Source organism: Monodelphis domestica, chromosome 1 (assembly GCF_027887165.1).
Source record: "Monodelphis domestica isolate mMonDom1 chromosome 1, mMonDom1.pri, whole genome shotgun sequence".
In the NCBI taxonomy this organism is placed as follows: domain Eukaryota; kingdom Metazoa; phylum Chordata; class Mammalia; order Didelphimorphia; family Didelphidae; genus Monodelphis; species Monodelphis domestica.
The window spans coordinates 445,708,187-445,729,296 of record NC_077227.1 but is presented as its reverse complement, the minus strand read 5'-3'; the positions used below and the strand labels follow the sequence as shown (position 1 = coordinate 445,729,296).

Here is a 21,110-nt window from a genome sequence, read left to right as displayed (position 1 = left end):
TGGTGGTAGCAGATTTGGGGAGAGAGGAGGCGTGGGTACTTTGACAAACCGAATTAGGCTCCAAGTGTTCTGATTTTAAAGCTTAGTCTGGGAACAGGGAATTGGAGCCTGTGTCTTCAAGAAAAAGATTATGGGGGAAACGTTATTCAAATCAGTTATCTGTCACAGTTATCAAAATCATTGAAGGAACAGGTTTAACTTTTACCACCTCAATTTCTCCCCCCCCCAAAGAGTGCTTATATATTGTATGTTATTTTGATAGATTGACTGAATGTTGAGGCCTCTTTTGTATCTATGAATTAGGATCCTTCAGTTTTTATCCCAACCCTATTGCTAGCTACAAGACTGTAGACAGAGTTCTCCTTTTCTGTGTCCTTCCTCACCCTCATCCAATCTCCCCTTCTCTCCCCCAAAAGAGAGAGCTCCAGAGAGGGGGGAAAACTTCAGCCATTTCTAAGGGATTTATTTGCTATTTAAAAAATGTTTTGCCTCTGTGGGTCACTGACTAGATGGACATTGGCCATTTGTGTATAAGCAGCATCGTGGATAAAGTTGGGAAAAGGGATGGCCTTGAAGTTGAGATCTTCCTGATGTAGTGGAAAGAACTTGGGGTCAAAGGATCTGAGTTTGAATTCTGGCCCTCCCTGATGCTTGTTGCCTCCATGACCAGAGATGGTCAGGGAACTTTTTGGGCTGCCATTTCCATATCTGTAAAAGGAGAGTGTTTGATTAGATGGCTTGTAATGGCCCTCCCAGCTGTATATCGATGATCCTGTGAACTAGCTTAGCAGCTGTGTGATCAAGGGTAGACTTTTCCTTCTTGTGAGCCTCAGTTTTCTTATTTGTACAATGGGGCCAATGATACGAAACTATCTCCCAGGAACGTGCCTTATAGACCTTCAAATCCTTGAATATATGTGAGCGATTGTTCCTGTTCTTTTTATTCCTCCTATTTTCTCCCCCTCTTCTTCCTTATTTCTTTTTGCTATTATCAATTAGCACCTGAATGGGAGAGGAGGATGAATAAAGGAGAGGAACCTTCTAAGTTTGCTGCCTCCTGACAGCAAATGAGAGGACCCAAACTAGAAGAAGGTGCTATTAGCACCCTGCCCCATGCCAGCTCGCAGATCTTCCTGATTTCTGTCTTAGCCAGACTGCTGCGTTTATTGGGTTTTCATTGAAATGTTTCATCTGCAGAGCTCTTTGTGACAGGATGGATCTTATCCTGGGGAAGGCTGGGCCTCACAGCTCTGGACTCCAGATAGTGTGCTCTGTCCATATAGGCTCACAGTCCCCAGCAAGCCTCTGGCTCAAGCAATGTGAACCGATCTGCCTTCCTTTTTCCCCCCATTGCCCCTGCCAGTTATCTCATTGTTAAAGAGACCAATTTGGACTCCCGTTCTGCTGGAGGGAAGAAAACCTGTTCACTTGCACAGTAGTCAAATATAACAATGCCTCTTGGAGGGGGTTGACTATTACTTTTTCTCATCATTGATCCTATAGAGGGTGGTGTGTTTATACCTTTAAAAAATGGAAAGGGGAAATAAGAGAATGGAGACATATGTGTGTGTGGTGGTGGTGGTGGTGGGGAGGTGGGAAATTTGCAGTATGTAAGCTAGCAGCTGCATGAAAATGCATTCATGGCCAAACGACAAGGCTATTTGCCCCACGGTTTCCTTGCTGTGCAGAGATGTAGTTGTGCTATCTCCGATGTATGATGTGTCTGCATGTGGGATGAAGAATCAAGAAAGTCTAATGATATGGTCTGAAGACTTCTCCAGCCAGCCAGAGTCTGTCTTTCTTTCTTTCCTCTACTCTTTCTTCTAGCAGAGTACAGGGAAAAGAACGAATTGGAATGAGAGGATCTGGGTCTAATACCTGGCCCTAGCTTTTACTACCTGTCATGCTGGGCAAGTCTCTTCCCTTTTCCTCCACTTTCCATTTGCGAAATGAAGGAGTTGGACTAGATGAATTCTTTGGTCCTTACAGCCAAACCCATGTTTAGCCATTTCCCCAATTGATGGGCATTCTCTCAATTTCCAGTTTTTTGCTCTCACAAAGGGAGCTGCTATATGTAAGTTCTTTTTCTTTTTTCCTGATCACCTTGAGAAACAAACCTAATAGTAGTGTTGCTGTGATCCTATAATTCTTGACCTTATTCCAAGACAGAACTGTTGGGTGTACTTGCTGTGTAACCTTTGCAAAGAAAGAACTGATCATTTCTTGGTCTCACTTTCCTCCTCTGTAAAATAAGGGGGTTGAACAAAATCAGAGGTGTCACACTCAGGGCATTGGCCTCAGCAGATTCAAATGTAATTGGGAAATATTTAACAAAATGCATGCATGTGGCTTTCCCCTCGTGGTTTGCCAATATTGTCTCCTTCCTCCAATAAGTCAAAAGCTCTGAGAGTTGAGAGGGACTTAGGAGGTTTTATCTGGCCCCTACCTGAAACAAGAATCAATGCAAGGATAACTCTGATGAACGGTCATTTAGCTGCTGCTCTGAAAGACTCCAGATAGGTGAGGAATTTAGTATATGTAGTGATGGGGAACTCGTTATATCCTTTTTACTTCTGGATTGTTGGTATCCTAGTCATGAGACACATCTCTCCAAGACTGGGTTAAGAACTTGGGTTCACTTTGATTATCTCGTTGGTTTATAAGCACTTGAGGCCGTGGATACGTTTCTGCACCTTCTTTCCTTTGTTGCTTAGGAATGATGTGGGGAGGGGAAAGTTATCCCTATGGTACTCAGGACCAATTGAGGGGCCTCTCCACTAATATGTTTTAAAACTCTTAAAAACAATAGATACCTGGAAAGCTTTATCAGTGCCTCATCAGGAATGAAGCAGTCACCACCTACAATGAAATTTGGCGTGCCTTAGTATGTAGCATGATTGCCTCAAGGTTAGGGCAGGTTCCAACAGAATGGATTGCTAAGAAGGATCTCAACTTCAGATTTCTGGATATTGATGGCCAAAGCATATTTAGTTATGTCGACATTGTAGAAGAAATACCAAGATGTAGCAGATAGAGCCATGGACTTTGAGTCAGAAGACATGGGTTTGATTTACCAACTCCGTGTTAATTGTTGTGTAACCTTTGCAAATAAAGAACTTTCCAATTCTTGGCCTCACTTTCTTCTTCTGTAAAATGAGGAGGTTGGACTAAATCAGAAATGTCAAACACTCAGGGCATTAACCAGAACCAAAGTCAAATGTACCTGTGAAATATTTAATAAAATTTGATAATAATAAATAATAAAATAATAATAATAAAATTTAATAAACAACAAAAGTTTATTAACTATATATAATTTTGTTATTAGTCATTACTTAATGATAATCAATAAAACCACCATTATTTGTTATTAAGTGATTGTTAATTTTCCTAATAGATTATTAATTTATTATATTAAAATAATAAAATACAATAGAACACATCTAATGTTTATATGGTTTTCTAAATCAATATATATGGCTTAGTGGCCTCATTTCTATTTTAAGTGATAATCCTCGACTAGATGTCCGCCGTGATTGCTTTTAGCTTTAACATTCTTTGGTTTCAAGTCAAAAAAGAAAATGACATCATATAGCCTATCCAAAATAGAGGTGTGATTCATAATAGAAATAATATTTACTATAAGATCAGAGAGGAGAATATTTAAAATTGTTTTCCCAGGGAAAGTGGCTCATTTCTGAACATCCTTACTCTTGGTGATGAGTATTTCTTAAAGCAATCTTTTTTGAAACAATTTTATAATCAAAAATATTCCATAGGACATGATGTCCTGATTTGTATTTGAAAACTTATTACCACTGTAACGAGGTCTGGTAATTAAGGAACAATTTTGAAATAAATACATCTGATGTTTCATTATGTTTATGTTTTCACTGTTAGTTTCATACATGTGTGTGAAAGAAGATTTGTAGAACGTAAAACACGAACATTTTGGCAAATTCTCAACCTGTTGCTTTGTGTAAGAAAAAATGTAGGGGTGACGTTAAGTTCTATGTTTGGTTTTATTTTTTAAAAGAAGAAATGGTCTGTGTAGCACTAAAAGGAGAGGCTAGTATTAGTGGGAGGAAGAGTCTGATTTAATGTAAAGGAGAGCTTTCTAAAGAGGAGAAGTAACCAAAAATGGGCTTTATTCTCTGGCTGTCTCCCATAGCTGGAATGCTCTCCCTTCTCCTCACTGCTTACAACTTTCCTGACTTCCTTCAACTACCAGCTAAAATCCAACCTTCTACTGGAACTTTTCCTAACCCCCCTTTTTATTCTGTATATACATATTTGTTTACTAGTTATCTCCCCTTTAGAATAGGAGTTACTGAGGGCTGGAACTATCTTTTTCTTCTTTTTGTACCCCCAGTGTATCCAGCACATAACATAGTAGGCACTTAATAAATGTTTAGGGATTGTCTGACAGTGGAATAGCCTTTCAACTTCAAAGAATAAACATTCTGTAACCACTTACTCCATGCAAGGATGCCATAACATTTAAACAAATAGAAAGGACAAATAAATTCAGGAGAGAGGGAGAGGTCTATCTACTGAGTGAAGGTGGAATAGAAAAGGAGAGGGCCTTAGAAAAGCTTTGCATTAGGAAATGAGCCTTGAAGAGATCTAAGGATCCAAACAAGGTGGAGTTGAGGAGTGAGTCTCAGGCTTGGAGGTAGGGAGTGGAATGTTGAGTTTGGGGAACTCCTGAGTAGGCTAGGTTGGTTGGAATTTTGAGTGAATGAAGAGGAGTTGTATGAAAGGCAGCTAGATTGTGGAGGCTTTATTTGCCTGAGTGAGGAATTTGTCTCTTATCCCCACTAATATTTTCTGAGTGGGGGAAAAACATGGTGAGAAATGTGAGAACTGTGTTTTAGGAATATTAATTTGGCAGTTGTGAGGAGGATGCATTAGAAAGAGGAGGGAATAGAAGCTGGGAAATTATGACAAAAGTACAGGTGAGGAGTGATGAGGTTCTGAACTAGTTATGGCCAAATGAGTAAAGAGAAGGGGATGGAATAGAGAGAAGGGGGCATAGAATAGGCTTAAAACATGGCAACTGATTGGATATGGGAGGTAAGGGAGAAGAAGGTGTCAAGACTGAAGTTATGAATGTAAGAAGGATCGAGGTTTCTACTATAGAGATGGGGAAGTTTAGAGGAGGGTCAGATCTAAGGCAAAATATAATGATTTCTGTGGAGAACATGTTGAGTTCCAGATGCTAATGAAACATCCAGGTGGAAGTATCTAGTAAGTATTTTGTAACGCAGGGTTGTTCAGTAGAGATATTAGACTATAACATATAGATTTGGAGTCATCCAAGTGATAATCAAAGATGGAAAATGGAGTGAAATGGAACATCCAGATCCTGCCACCTTATAAAGGAACATTTTGGGAAGAATTTAGTGCTCTAGCCTCCAGTTCTCCAATTAGAGGGGAGAAGAAGCTGAGGGAATTGGGAAGGTATTGAGTATCCCAGGCTGAATTAAACAACATGATTTGGAGATAATGGCCGATAATCCAGCAAATGAAATTGAGGGGTAGTCAGACAGGTAGGAAGGAGAACCAAAAGAGTTCAGTGTCATAGAAGACATGGGAAGAGAGAGTATGTAGAAGGCAAGATAATTGATAGTGAAAACTGCAGAGAAATCAAATAGAATGGGAAGTAAGAAAAGACCATTGGACTTAGTTACCAAGAGATTTGTTGGTAACTCTGGATAGAGTGGTTTTGTTGAGTAGTAGGGCTAGAAGCTACAGTACAAAATTTTAAGAGGTAAATGCAAGTTGAGAAAAAAAATAGGAACCTAGGTGATCCTTTTTTAGGTGTTTGGCTAAGAAAGAGAGAAATATAGGACAATGCCCTGAGGGTCTTCAAGTGAAAGTTTTCCTTCCTTCCTTCCTTCCTTCCTTCCTTCCTTCCTTCCTTCCTTCCTTCCTTCCTTCCTTCCTTCCTTCCTTCCTTCCTTCCTTCCTTCCTTCCTTCCTTCCTCCCTTCCTCCCTTCCTCCCTTCCTCCCTTCCTCCCTTCCTCCCTTCCTCCCTTCCTCCCTTCCTTCCTTCCTTCCTTCCTCCCTCCCTCCCTCCCTCCCTCCCTCCCTCCCTCTCTCACCTTCCATCTTGGAATCAATACTGGGTATTGGTTCCAAGGCAATGGGGGTTAAGTGACTTGCCCAGGGTCACACAGCTGGGAAGTGTCTGAGGCAATGGAGGTCACCCAGCTAGATTTGAATCAGGACCTCCCATCTCTAGGCCTGGCTCTCAATCCACTGAGCTACCCAGCTGCCCCCTGAAAGTTTCTTAAGGATGGAAGAAAACTGGGAATTTTAGTAGGTGTTAGGAAAACAGCCAGTAGATAGAGCAGAGAGATTTAAGATGAGAAAAGGGGAATGATTTTAAAAGCAAACTTTTAGAGGAATCAAGATGGAAGAGAATAAAGAACCCTGGAGGAGATAATGACTTTGGCAAGGCTCTTGTTTAGGATCTGGACAGAATGGGGAATATTATAGAGATTTGGGGATCTGCAGTAAGGGAGAAAGAATTTTGTAGGCAGGCTCCTATTTTCTCAATCAAATAGGAATTTATCTCTGCTTAAAAGGAGAGGAAAGTATCAGGGTTTCAGAAAAGAAGGTCTGGGTATCTCCTATGGATAATGTGATAGAGAGTCAAATGGGAAAGAATAAAACGATTGCTATGTAGCAGTGAGGGAGGTTCCTGTGTTTAGCTAACACTTATTGTAGAGTACTCATTTGCATGATTTTCTTCAATGAAACTCAGTAGAAGACAAGTAGGAGCAAAAAAGGTAGATGGTGAAGTTCACCCCCAGTTGGAGTTCATTTGTAGTCCTGGAACTTAGCACATCTTAGGTACTTAATACCTACGTAATCATCCAAAGAACAAGTGGTGTAAGGGTAGAAAATAGCATAGAATTGATCTGTTCTATATAATAGAACATGCCTCCTCCACCATATCTATCCTTGGGCAAAACTGTGAAGGTTAGGAGTCAGACTAGAGCAGACATAATGGCCTGGGAGAACAAGAAAGATGAGGGGTCATGCTAATTCCAAAGAACAGGTTTAGGTGGAGGGATGGATGGGGAACCATTAAAGATAATAGGCTATTTATTTTATTTGTTCTTTGTTTGGTTTATTTTTATTGTCATGCAAAACACACTTTCATGTTGGTCATTGTTGTAAGAGCATACTCATACATAACCAAAACCCCCAAATAAAACCAAAGATACACTGATGTGAAAGATGACTCCACCAGTTCTTTCTCTGGATGTGGATCGCATTCCTCATCATAAATCTTTAAGGATTGTCTCAGATCCTTGCATTGCTGAGGGTAGCCAAGTTTTCACAGATAATCATCATCCAATATTGCAGTTATTATGTCCAATGTTTTCCCTGTTCTGCTGATTTCGCTCTGCATCTGTTCCTGCAGGTCTTTCCAGCTTTTTCTAAAATCATCCTGCTCATCATTTCTTGTAGCACAATAATATTCCATGTTTAGCCATACCCTAATTGATTAACATCCCCATAATTTCCAATTCTTTGTTACAAAAAGAGCTGCTATAAATATTTTTGTACAAATAGGCCCTTTCTCCTTTTTTATTTTTCCTTGGGATACAGACCCAGTAGTGGCATTACTGGATCAAAGGATATTCACAGTTTAATAGCCCTTTGGGCATAGTTCCAAATTGCCCTTCAGAATGGTTGAATCAGTTCACAACTCCACCAACAATGCCACATCCCCTCCAACTTTATTATTCCCCTTTACTGCCATATTGGCCAATCTGATATATGTGAAGTGGTACCTCAGCATTGTTTTAATTTGCATTTCTCTGATCAAGAGTGATTTAGAACTTTTTTTATATGCTTATTGATAGCTTAGATTTCTTCATATGAAAATTTCTTGTTCATATCCTTTGACCATTTGTCAATTGGGGAATGGCTTGTATTCTTGTAAATGGGGAATGACTTGTATTCTTATAAATTTGACTTAGTTTTCCATAAATTTGAGAAATTAGACATTTTTTAGAAAAATTTGTTACAAAAATTCTTTTCCCAATTTGTTATTTCCCTTCTAATCTTGGTTATATTAATTTTATTTGTACAAAGGCCTTTTAATTTAATATAACCAAAATTCCTCATTTTATATCTTGTGATATTCTCTCTCTTGTTTGGTCATAAATTCTTCCCTTCTCCAGAGATCTGCCCATAAACTATTCTGTGTTTCCCCAATTTAGTTGTGATATCATTCTTTACATCTAAATCACATATCCATTTTGACCTTATTTTGATATAAGGTATGAGATATTGATTTATACCTAGTTTCTGTCTAATTTTCTCAGCAGTTTTTGTTAAATAGTGACATCTTATTCCAAAAGCTGGGATCTTTGGTTTTATCAAACACTAGATTGCTAAGGTTATTTACCCTATATAAAGACAGGAAGTTATGATAAAAGAGAGGAATTTCAGATTCTGGATCACTGAGGTAGCAGTTTTGAATAATGATCAGAGCAAAAATATAACCATCATTATGGATGACTGAAGTAGAGTGAAGATGTGAGCTATGGGAATTAAAGAAGTTGATGAAAGGGGTTGAGTTTGAAGAGGGAGGCTGAGAAAGGTCAATTTCTGTTTCTCCTTGAGAAAGGGAAACCAATAGATCACTAGGCAAAGTTCCATATAGATGGATGGAGTGAACTTCAGAGAAGAAGAGGTTGCTGATTGATGGTGGCAAAGGAATGGTCTGAAAGTAGTGGGGAGGAGAATGGGTGGTGCATGAAAGAAGAAGCACTAGTATTGCAGGGGAGTCAGGGATGCACTATTTTCTGGAAAGAGCCAATTTTCTGTTTGCCTAAGATGGTAGGAGTGTTAAGTAAAGAGATCTAGTAAAGAGTATGGAGGGGCAGGTTGTTAACAAAGGAACAGGCATTTCAGAGAGCACAATGAGAAGGATATAGGTTGTGGAAGAAAAGACTAGTGTGGGTAGAGATGAGTCTTGGGAGAGAGCTAGGAAGGAGGAAAAGATTTTAACCTTCCACATAAGTCAACTCTGAATAACAGTAATAATAACTAATATTTAAATAGCACTTTAAGGATTTCAAAGCACTTTACATACATTATCTCATTTGACCCTCACAACAGTTCTGTTATATAGATGTTATTCTTGGTCTATTTTTACAGATGAGGAAATAGTATATGGAAGAAGTTGATTACTTGCCTAGGGTTACAGTTAGTAAGTATCTAAAGGTCAGATTTTAATTCAGGTCTTCTCCCATCCAAGTCCAACTTAACTGTGCCAGTAGTGAGGTCCACATCATTGGAGGTATTCATGAAGAAGCAGAGGTACCACCTGTCTAGTATGTTTTAAAGGTGTTATCTGCATTGGGTAGCAGGTTGCACTAAATGACCCTGAAGATCCCTTTACACTCTGACATTCTTTCATGATTCTTATATTATTTTGTAGCTAGCCTTGAGTGGGGAGAGAGCAGGCCCTGGGTGGTGGTGTACTGTATCTTTAGTGTGCACACGTGTTTAAATTTAGAGGTCTTTAAATCTGAAAAATACAGAGTATGCACATTTTTCTGCTTAAACAAAGTTCTATTTTACAAAGTCCATACACCCAGTTTTAATATTATTACATACCCCAAACTGGGATTAATTCCAGAGCCAGAGCTTTATTATGTCGTATAGTGTTTCTTCCATGTTCTCATATTTTGTGGCCTCTAGTCAGCCTCATCTTAGTTGCCTGGTGCCTGATGTGGCATGAAACCTAGGAAAATGCTCCAGGAATACTGAAGGAGCCTGTCTTCTTCTGGTGCTGTTGCCTTACATCTCTGTTGCTCATCCCTGACCCTGTAGGAGGTATTTAATCTTTTGGTCTACTAACATTTGTTAAGGATTTTCTATACCTGTAGCACTTAAAAAAAAAGCAACAAACCCTTACCTTCTATCTTAGATTTGATACAGGTAAGGGCTAGGCAACTGAGGTTAAGTGATCTGCCCAGGGTCACAGAACTAGTATGTGTCTGATGTCAGATTTGAACTTGGGTTGTCCTGACTCCAAGCATTCCTGGCCTTTTTCAAAGTGCTACAGGGACAAAGAAAGACAAAAACATGGTCCCTGCCCTCAAGGAGCTTTCATTCTACAGGGAGAAGCCACTTGTAATAACTAGGCACTATAACATATGTATAGAGTAGATTAATCAAAAGGCAAGGCCTTTCTTTGCCTCTGGAGAAGGTAGGATTTGAGCTGAATCGTGAAGGAAGTCAGAGAAACTATTTGGCTTTGATCTGGTGATTTGCCAGTGTGTGGGTTGGGTTGAATCAGGTTGGGTTGGTGAGGGCAGTAGTTTTCTAGTGAAGCAGATCCCAAGGAATGGAGATGTTTGGTTTGTTATGATGGCCATGCCACCATTTTCTGCCCCACATGTTCCTCATCCTGTGACATCTTCCAAGATACTTAGTAGGCTGGGTCCCAGAAAGCAGTCTATTGTTTTATCCCTATTTATTTTCATAATTAGATTGCTAGCTCCAGGAGGCAAGGATCATGCCATATTTATACTTTACATCTTTTAAATTCCTATCACAAAGTAGGCATTTAATAAATGTTTATTTGATGATGTTATGAAAATGAGACTAGCTCTATACCATAAACTTGCTGTTTATCTGCCCTTCCTCAAAACCTTTCTTTTAAAAAAATAAAACAAACCCAAACCCTTACCTTCTGTCTTAGAACTGATACTAAGTACTGAGAGTTGTACAAGCTAGGCCATTGGGGGGTAAGTGATTTGCCTAGACCAGATAGGAACCTAAGACCTCTCAGGCTTGGCTCTTTATCCACTGACCTTTTCTTGATTCTCTCCATTGATTTCACTCCCCCCCCAATGACTACCTTATATTTCATTATCTTTTACTTATATGCATATGTTGACTCCTGGTAGAAAGTAAACTCCCCAAGAGTAAATATTCTTTCATTTATTTTTGTTCTAGTATTTCCCTCTTCTAGTAATCCTAGTGCTTGGCATATAGCAGGTCCTTAATAAATTCTTGTTTACTTGTTTTCACTCTTTTTAGTCCAGTTGCAATTAATACCCGATGACTTTACACTCTTCCCTGGGGGTTCTTCCTTACCCCATCCCTTCCCTCTGTTTATCTGTGTGTGTCCAGAAATCAAAAGTGTTTTTTCTCTTCTCTTTCAGTCGAAGAGGGGGAATCCTCCGACTTCACACTCACCTGGGACTCCTCAGTGACTCCATCAGGTAAACAACTTGGGGTCTAGGGTGGTGGGTGTCCAATTGCTGGCCAGGTTAATATAAAGCCAACAAGCTGGTTATAGAAAATGTATTCTGCGTGTCACATTCCTTTCTCCAACCCAGGACTACCCACTGCAACACAATTTTTATATCAGTTCCATATGGTCAATAAAATCTATTACATACAGAGACTAATATACTCTTATCCTCCAGAGAGCCATTTTTTCTTCTTGTGGGCACACTGAAATGGGTAGTGATTTCTTCAGTGAGACTGCTTTGAAGTTGCCTGCATCGGGCATCGTTGCACATTCATTCCAATCTAATTACATAAAAGCTACTTTAATAGGAATTTTAAACTCCAATCTAAATCAGAATACATATATTTCCCTTTCCAAAAGGAACTGCACCATGTTGTCAGGCTTGGTGGATTCAAGCTTGCATCCTTGGGGTGAGGTAGCAGGAGAAGCTGATAGGCGCTCACCAGACTGCTTTTGCTCTGTGTGTGTGTGTGTGTGTGTGTGTCTGTGTGTGTGTGTGTCTGTGTCTGTGTGTCTGTGTGTGTGAGAGAGACAGGGAGGGAAAAAGAAGACAGAGAAAAAAGTCAGAGACAGGCTGACAGACAGACAGAAAGAAGTAGCATGTTCTGTCGATTAAACATTTTTAAAGCCCCCATGATGTGCTGGGTACTGTACCAAGTCGTAGAGGTATAAAGATGAAATTGAGAAAGTCCTTGCTCTCAAGGAGATGCTATTCTACTATATAAATAAAAGTAAGAGATCTGTCTATCTATTTATCTGTCTATCTATATCAATATACATCCATTCCATCCATCCATCCAATCTTATCTATCTTATCTATGTCTTTCTCTCTTTCATCTATCTACTATCTATATCTATCAATATCCATTCATCCAACTATTATCTATCTATCCATCTTATTGGTGTCTGTCTCTCTATCATCTTATCTATTTACCTACCTACTATATATCAGTCTCTACCTACCTATATCCATTCATTAATCTATCTATCCATTCATCTATCTGTCCATCCATTCAATCTCTATCCATCCATCCAATCTATCTATCCATCTATCTTATCTATGTTTCTCTATCTTCTCTATCTATCTATCTGTCTGTCCATCTACCTACCTACTATCTATCAATCTCTATCTACCTATATCCATCCATCCATCCATCCATCCATCCATCCATTCATCTAATCTCTATCTATCCATCTATCTTATCTATGGTTCTTTATCTTATCTATCTATCTATCTACCATCTCTATCTACCTATATCCATCCATCCATCTATCCATCCATTCATCCAATCTCTATCCATCTATATTATCTATGTTTCTCTATCTGTTTATCTATCTCTCTATCCATCTATCTATCTATCTATCTATCTATCTATCTATCTATCTACTATCAATCTCTATTATATCCATCCATCCATCTATCCATCCATTCATCTAATCTCTATCTATCCATCTATCTTATCTGTCTCTCTATCATCTATCTTCCTAATACCAATATCCATTCATCCATCCATCCACCTACCCACACATCCATCTAATCTTTATCAATAACTTGTCTAGCAATTTCATCTATTATCTATGTATGTATGTACATATAAATTGATCTATTCATTCATCTATCATTTATCTATCAATTAATTTATCATCTATATATCAATCTATGCATCCATTTAACATCTATCTATCTTTTATCAATCTGTCATATATGTATGGCTCTATCTAACATCTGTTTCTAGTATTGTCATATATATGCATACTATATATTTAGAATGTGTGCATGTTTATATAAATGTATACATATGTATGTATTTATATGGGATTCAGGAAATCCAGGTCCTATTTCTAGTTTGGTGACTTAATACTTGTATGACCGTGGGAATGTTCTTTGCCTTTCTGGGCTCCCTTTTCCTCCTCTGTAAAAAGAGGTGAGAGGACTGAGATGACCTCCAAGATCCAGGACAACTCTAATCTAGGACTTCAGACTTTCAACCTGCCTGCAGAGAACTGGAATAATAAAGAATTTATTGTTTAAAGTAATTAAAGCTTCACACTCATTTTGGAAGGAGGGACTTAACCAGACCCTCCAACTGGATTAATTTGAGTGGAGAAAGCTCCTTATTGTTTGATTTATCATTCTGCTGCCTATGAAGGATGCTTGTTCTTGCCTAACCCACATGTTGCCTATTTCCTGATGAAACACACAGAATGTTATTCAAGAGGTAAATTAGTGGCATGGATAGAGTGATGGATTAGGGGTCAGAAGACCCTAGTTCAATTCTTTTCTACTTCTTGCTACTGTTGTGATATGAGGCCAATTACTTATCATTTCTAGGCCTCAAATTTCTTCATTTGTGAAATGAAGGGATTGGACTAGATGGACTAGATGGTCTCATCTCCAAAGCTATGAATCTTAGATAAAGGCAGTTATTTAAACCAGTCCTGGGCTCTGGGTTAATTCTAATTTAGCAGGAACCCATGATATGGCCCATTGCTGGCCATGTTGAATTTCTGAGAAACCTTTATCTCTCTTTCTCCTTTTCTATCTCAAATGGAGTAAAAGGTTCATGTTGACACAAGGTTAGAGTTGACGATTCTAATTGGTGAACTTGGTTTTGAATATTGGGGTAGAGGGGGGAAACTCTGAAGAGACTCTTTGCGTTTAGAATTCACATTGCATGAAAAATAACTAATACCCTTCTTGTTTGTTTGATCTTTGTCCTTGGAAAAAGTGTAGGGACAACACCAATGCTACTATCAGGAATCTCCAATTTTAGAAAAAGGGTGTTCCTGGATTGGGATGAAGAATCTTGTGCCCTTAAGGAGGGTCTTGGAGACTCTCTAAAGGATGTTGGTGACTATATCAAAATAATTTTTTTCTTTGTATCCCTTCTGATTCTAGATCTTGCCTGAGTTGGTTGGGTTTGAAATCTGTTGAAAATTACTGATTTGGGAAATGAAATGGGAATAAAGATAGGAGCATTTATTGTTTTTGTTTTTTTTTGCTGACTCTAGCTTAACCAGAATAGTCTAGGGTAAATAGATAGAATGTGGAAAGCTCTTCTTGGTTTTGGACTTGCACACAGAAGCAGGATTCTGCTTTTAGGACATGTAGTAGTTCGAGCTATGAGGATCTGTTGGCATTGCTATTGCTCTTTGTTAGCCTCCCAACATTCACAAATGATCCAAGAGGTCCTGTCCAGTATGTTGGACTGGGGAGACCAAAGAATAGGGCAGGTGAAGGGAGTACCTTCATATGAAATGGCCAAGCAACAAGGCTTACTGGAAGCTTCTAGGAGATGAGCATGGTAAAAGATGGACCAAACTTGATCAGCTTGGTATGCAGTTGTGGTAGGATTCGATGACAGAGAACCAGGATCAGGTATGGAGTAAAACTGTAGGTCAGTGAACAGTGGTGAGTGGTGAGGGCAATGGTGGGCCATGGGCATTCCCCTTCTGTTTCTGTTTGAATCAGATTAATGTTAGGATTCCTTGAAACTCAGCTATGTTATGGTTGGGAAAGAAATTCTACCCACATTTGGATTGATGTCTTTAGTGGGAAGAAGCCATTTGGGAGAAGATATTTTAAGTGAAAACAAAAGTCATGGATAATCTGCAAAGCAGAGAAATCATTTTGTAAACATTTGGAATTTGACTACTCAAATACAGGGCAAAACACAGAATAATGGGTTTGTGAGGAAGGAATCCAGCTTGTATTGAGTAACAGTAATAGTGGTGATAATAATATTTGTAATGTAACAGTTTATTGTTTACAGAGTGATCTCATTTGATCTTTACATCAACCCTGTGAGGATACCATTATTTTCCTCATTTTTGCAAACAAGGAAACTGAGGTCGAGAGAGGAGGAATGACTTGACTTAAAGTTATGTGTCTAGTGGATATCTTACTTGGTAATTGGACTTGGGTTTTCCCATTTCCAGATCCTATACTCCATCCAGTTTGCCACCTTGCTACATTGGTATGGGAGAGGGAAAACAAAGGTGCATTTTAGGGCATAGGCATCATTGGGTACACACCAGGTAGATGTGGAATGAATGGAAGGGTAGCCACTAGTTTCTTTGGCCCTTGTTTGTCAGTGTAGGATATGGTGTAGTGTGCTGAGCCAAAGAACTGAGCATGAAGGTGGGCCGTCTGGAGAGTGATGGAGGGGCTGTATAAAAGACTGTAATATATAGTGGTGTATATGCTGGAGTTACTCATTGGTGTGAGGTTTACCTCTGCAACCAGCCCCATGGTCCCAGGGTGCCAGGCTTTCATTTTGTTCTTTATGATGCCCCCGTTTGCATTAGCTCGGGTCGTATGATGTAGAACTTCAATAAAGAAAAATAAAACACGACGTGTTCTGGAGCTCATTCCTGGCCCCCTCTGGCCACCTCTACCAAAGAAAAAACTCTGGCCTCCCCCTCTAGGAGCCTGACCACTATTCAATCCTTGAAGGGTAGTTTGTAGATGTAGCTGTCTAACCTTGCAAAGCAGTCAGGCAAGAAAGAAGGAAGGAAACACCAAGATCAACTCACAATAATAATTTCTTGCCCTGGCCTCTGGGCCGGGCACCGAAGCAAAAGGATGGAATCAGAAATCTTTTTTTTTTACTGAGCTGGAAAGTTAGTTTCTTAGAGAGAGACTATGGCCAGGTTTAATATTCTGTACTTCTGATATAGTCAGTCCTCCCTCCCTCCTGCTCTGCCTTCCCCCAGAACTCTTTTTCTTCCTCTCTCTTTCCTTCCTTTTCCTTCTTCCTAACACAGGTTAGCTGTGTCCTTCGCTGTCTCTCCTTTCTTCTCCATTCACTTTGAATTCAGGCTTCAAGAGCATTTCAGAGCAGACTTTTAAAGCAAATGGTGAAATAAAGCTTTAATGAACTGAGTTATTTAGCTAATCCATGAAATGAGTCCATAGATTGCTGTTACTACTACTACTGCTATGACTACTGTCAACCCTATCATCGTTAACATTTTTATTTTTTCTCATTCTCATCTTTAAATTTGATGGGGTTTGGATAGAAAAAGCCTTGGAAGGAGTTTCTGTCTTATGATTTTTCTTTTTATGTTCAATGTTCATAGGCTCTTGTGCCAGTGGCTAACATGATTGATTTTTGTAATTGAATGAAAGCTTTGGGATGCAAACTCTGGTTATTATTGTTATCATTACCTGGTTCTCATCTTTTTTGATGGCATTCAGATAGAAATGGTCTGTAGACAAATTGCTATCCTGCTATTATTCTTTTATGTGCAATGTTCTACAGACTATTGAACAGGTGAACCAAATAATAGATTTTGTAATTGAATAAAAATATTTGGAGGTTAGCTCATCTTGTGTCGGCTTAGTAGAAATAACTTTGGGATAATCTCAGTAGTGAATAGGATGAAAGTGTTCTTTATCCTACTTTTGCATGATTTTGATTTTTTTTGACCGGGACTGTACTTTTTGAAAGGGTTATGCTCTGTGTGTCTTGGAGATGATAAATATTTGTTGGAGGCAACACCTCTTAAAAGATCATTCTTAAATTTTTATGGATTGGTGTTATATATTTGGGTGACCATGAGCTACAAGTTTTGTCTGAGATAATGGTCTTATTATTCCATTCCTCATCATCAATGATGGAATTCTCAAAGATTTTTTGGTCTGGATATGGAGGATGCAGCTAGGTGGTATAGTGGATCAAGCAAGTCTTGGATAATTACTAGCTGTGTGATCCTGAGCAGGTCACTTAACACTGTTTGCCTCAGTTTCCTTATCTATAAAATGAGTTGGAGAAGGAAATGGCAAACCACTTGAGTATTCTTTACAAAAGAACCCCAAACAGATCTAGTTACCAGGTCACTTCTTGTGAGGCATTTAGTAGGTGCTAAAATTTCAGCCTGCAGTTCTGGGTTGAAGTTTCTACCATTTCATTGTTGTCCTTGCTGTTGTTATTGACACTACTTATGTCCTTGTCATCATCATCATCATCATCATCATCATCATCATCATCATCTCCTCATTGTCACCTTTTTCCACAGAGTTCAGATAGAAATGGTCCTCAGAAAAATGACTCCTAAGGGGCAACTGGGTAGCTCAGTGGATTGAGAGCCAGGCCTAGAGATGGGAGGTCCTGAGTTCAAATCTGGCCTCAGACACTTCCTAGCTGTGTGACCCTGGACAAATCACTTAACCCCCATTGCCTAACCCTTACCACTCTTCTGCCTTGGAACCAATACATAGTTTTGATTCCAAGATGGAAGGTAAGGGTTTAAAAAAAATGAAAGAAAAAAAAGAAAAGTGACTCCTTGCTTTATTCTTTTGCACTGATTGTTCTACATATTGTTCTACATATGGGCAAAAAACCTGCTTTTGTAGTTGAGTAAAAGTGTTAGGATTCAACATGGTGATGCCGATGATGATGATGATGAAGAATCAATCTGGAAAGTGGGGGATTTGTTTGTCGATTTGTCTTTCTCAAAGAGCCCCTCGTGAGCCAGTAAGATCCAGCAAATGGACCTGAGCATTATTTAAAAGTCTTGAACTGGAACAAAAGCAGATCAGAAGAGACCCTGAACTGAGCTGGTTCCTTTGCATTTTGGTGCGGAGCTCATTGCCCCACTTTATTGCCCAGGAAAGCACAAGCTGCAGTCTGCCCAGTTGGTATCTCTGCGAGGCAGGGAGCTCTGAGGGAAGTACAGGGAGCAGGGCTGATGCTAGGGTTTGGGCAAATCTGTTCCTTTCCCAGGGAGGAAGTAGTTAATTTGTTGACACATGCTAATTGTTGGCTGACAGGCTCCTTATCTGAGCTTATTTATGGGACAGTGACAGACTGGCTTGTGGTTTGAGAGAAACAGTCAATAGCAATCAGTTGTTTATGACGTCTCAGAAGCCCCAGGCTCTAATGTAAGTTGTATCTCTTTTATACTCAACTTCTCCATCTAGTGATGCTTCCCTTTTAGGACTTTCTTCAGGAAGCCTGGCTATCCCTTCAGTTTCGCCTTGCACTGCCATTGCTCTCTTTCTGCAGCAGAGTCCGGGAAGTTAAACATGCCATCTGTTGGCTTCTTGGGGGCGCCGTGTGGGATCTTTCACCCCATTCAAAAGGAGGGCTCGGTGTAGGGGCTGGTTGATTGGGGAGAGCCGGCACCTGAAGACGAGGTCGATCTGCCGAGGCAAATCTGGTCCTGGGTTCATATTTGGCCTCCGATGCTTCCATAGCTGTGTGATCCCTGGAAAAAGTCACTTAACTCCCATTGCTCAGTCTTTACCATTCTTCTGCTTTGGAACCCATAGTTGGTATAAATTCTTCTTCTTTTTTTTAATCCGGTACCTTCCATCTTAGAATCACTATAGGTTCTAAAGCAGAAAAATGTCAAGGGCTAAGCAATGGGAGTTAAGTGACTTTTTCTTCAGGTTATACAGCTAGGAAGCATCCCTGGCCAAATTTGAACCCAGGTCTTCCCATTTCCAGGCCTAGTTCTCTATCCACTAAGCCATCTAGCTGCCCCCAATACCACTAGTCTTCATTTTACAGGTGAAGAAAATGAGGCGTCTCCACTGGCCATGCTTCCACTCAATTCCAGGTCATCTAACTCTTAGGTCCAGAGTTCTTTTGGTTACATGACTGTAAAATACGACTGCAGGTTCTCACTAACCTTTCTCTTCCATCCTCTCCATCCCCATTTACAAATTATTTTTATTGTCATTCTGTGATTACATTGGTTTAGGGAGTGCTCATGAGACCCTTCTGCTGATGGGCACTTTCTCTGCAGTTTATTGAAGAGTATCGGCCTCTAAAAATCCGAGCGTGGGTCCTCGTCCCCTGTGGAGGGGAGCTAAAGGCTGAGAAACAGTGGGCGAGGGGCTTAAGAACTAGGGAAGGAGAGCCATGGGGTAAACAGGATACAAGAGACACAGAGAAACCTTCAGCTTGGAAACCCTTCATTTATAGTCTTGGGAAATTGTCTGCGGCACTGTGAGATGTAGTGACGTGGCTAAGGTCACACGGCCTTCGTGTGTCCAGAAGCAGGATGTCTTGACCCTGCGGCTAGCTTTCCCTCCATTACTCTTTGCTGTCTCTCATCTCCCTTTCACTGGTGGAATGGAGAAGGAAAGTGGTATGATGCTCTCCTTACCACACTGGGTTAATCATTGCATTTGCTGTTCAGCCTTACTTGCTGCAAGTCTCTCCACAGGGGCTGCCCAAGCCCAAGTGAGTCTCACTCAACCCAGAGAAGGAGGAAGCTTCCAGGACGGGTCCTTTGCTTCTGTCCAGGAAACCACTAGTTCTTTGGCCGAGCCTGTGAAACCCCCCGTGTTCCGAGCTCTGGGCTCCTCTCGCCAATCCATCCTCTCGAGGAGAACCATGGGACATTTTAAAGAAGCAGGAGAGCCTTACTAAATAGATATAGAATTCCAGGCATTTTAAAGACTTATGAAATGCATTTTTATATGGGGTTTTCTGGGGGAATTTCTCATTAGCTAGACCGGGAAGCCTTCAGGGAGTTGAGCTAAGAGGTGTGGGGCAGGCAGTGTAAGACACTGTGCCCCGGGAGCTGGCTGAGCACAGAAGGCATGTGCTTCCTTGTCTGCTCTCTAAACCTGAGGCAGAGACTGGCTGTTCTGGACTGTCCTTTGTTAGAGCAGCAGCCTGGCAAAGTGGGTTTAAATAACCTTAAGGTGGTGACATGAGCCGAGAGAAGGCTGGGGAAATTGAGCTCAGTTACCATGGCGAACAGGAGGGACAGCAGGGCAGCTTGAACTTTGTAGTGTGTGTCTGAGCGTACGTGTGCACGCGTATGCACGTGCACAAGCAATCACAACTGGAGATACCAGGAGGAGGCAAAGAAGCAGGGCCTTGGGCATCAGACCGACTGCCAGCTGGCTGAACTTGGCTGATTGCTGTCCTGTCTGTGTGTGGACACTCAAGCAGCAACCTGGGGAAGTGGCCACCACAGATGACCGGGACCTATTCTGCTGAGAGGATGTGGGCGTTTTGGGCCCACCCCCATCCTCTGTCCTTGTACCATATGTAATTCAGCTGGCAGGGGTTCAAGCCCAGGCGCTGGTGGGCTGCCAGCACGGGGCCCCCATGCTGGGTTAGTACTCTGGGCTGCTTCCTCTTTTAATTGCCTGGTGTGTGTGTGTGTGTGTGTGTGTGTGTGTGTGTGTGTGTGTGTGTGTGCGCAGTGCATGCATGCACACATACACAGGGGCATGTGTCTGTGCATGTGTGTATGCACATGTATGTGTTTGGTGTGTGATTAGAAGAAAAAGTTTCATTTGTCAGTTCAGTATTTTCTTTTTCTTCTGTTTTAGTTGCTTGTTTTTTTCTCTGACAAGTTTGGAGGTGGAGGTTTTCTCTCATACCCTTGATTGGGCTTTTTCATTTCTCCACCATCTGAGCCTGGGGCATCCTTAGTTCTTTGTGCTGGATGCCTCTCTAGGTACTTTCTTCCCCCTAAGAGCCTAACTCTCAGCCCAGCTGACCAAGGAAAGCCTATATTAGACCTCAGGAGAACAAAGCCATTGTTCTCTCTCTCTCTCTCTCTCTCTCTCTCTCTCTCTCTCTCTCTCTCTCTCTCTCTCTCTCTCTCTCTCTCTCTATCTATCTCTATCTCTGTCTCTCTCTGTCTTTGCGTCTCTCCCCTCCTTCCCTCTTTCTGTCTCTCTCATTTTTTCCATCTCTCTCTCTCTCTCTCTCTCCCCCTCTCCCTCTCTCTTTCTCTGTCTCTCTCCCTCTCTCTCTGCGTCTCTTCCTTCTTCCCTCCTCCTTCCCTCTTTCTGTCTCTCATTTTTTCCATCTCTCTCTCTCTCTCTCTCTCTCTCTC

At 40.6% G+C, this 21,110-nt stretch overlaps 1 protein-coding gene across 1 annotated transcript in view; it reads left to right on the top strand.

Annotated features, from left to right (window-relative positions):
• The window catches only part of ZNF423 (zinc finger protein 423), a 441,008-nt gene that overhangs the window by 85,958 nt on the left and 333,940 nt on the right, over nt 1-21,110 (top strand). The window contains exon 2 of the mRNA XM_007474837.2: nt 11,206-11,265. Within this exon, the coding sequence (XP_007474899.1) occupies nt 11,206-11,265 (60 nt within the window). The remainder of the gene's footprint in view (nt 1-11,205; nt 11,266-21,110) is intronic.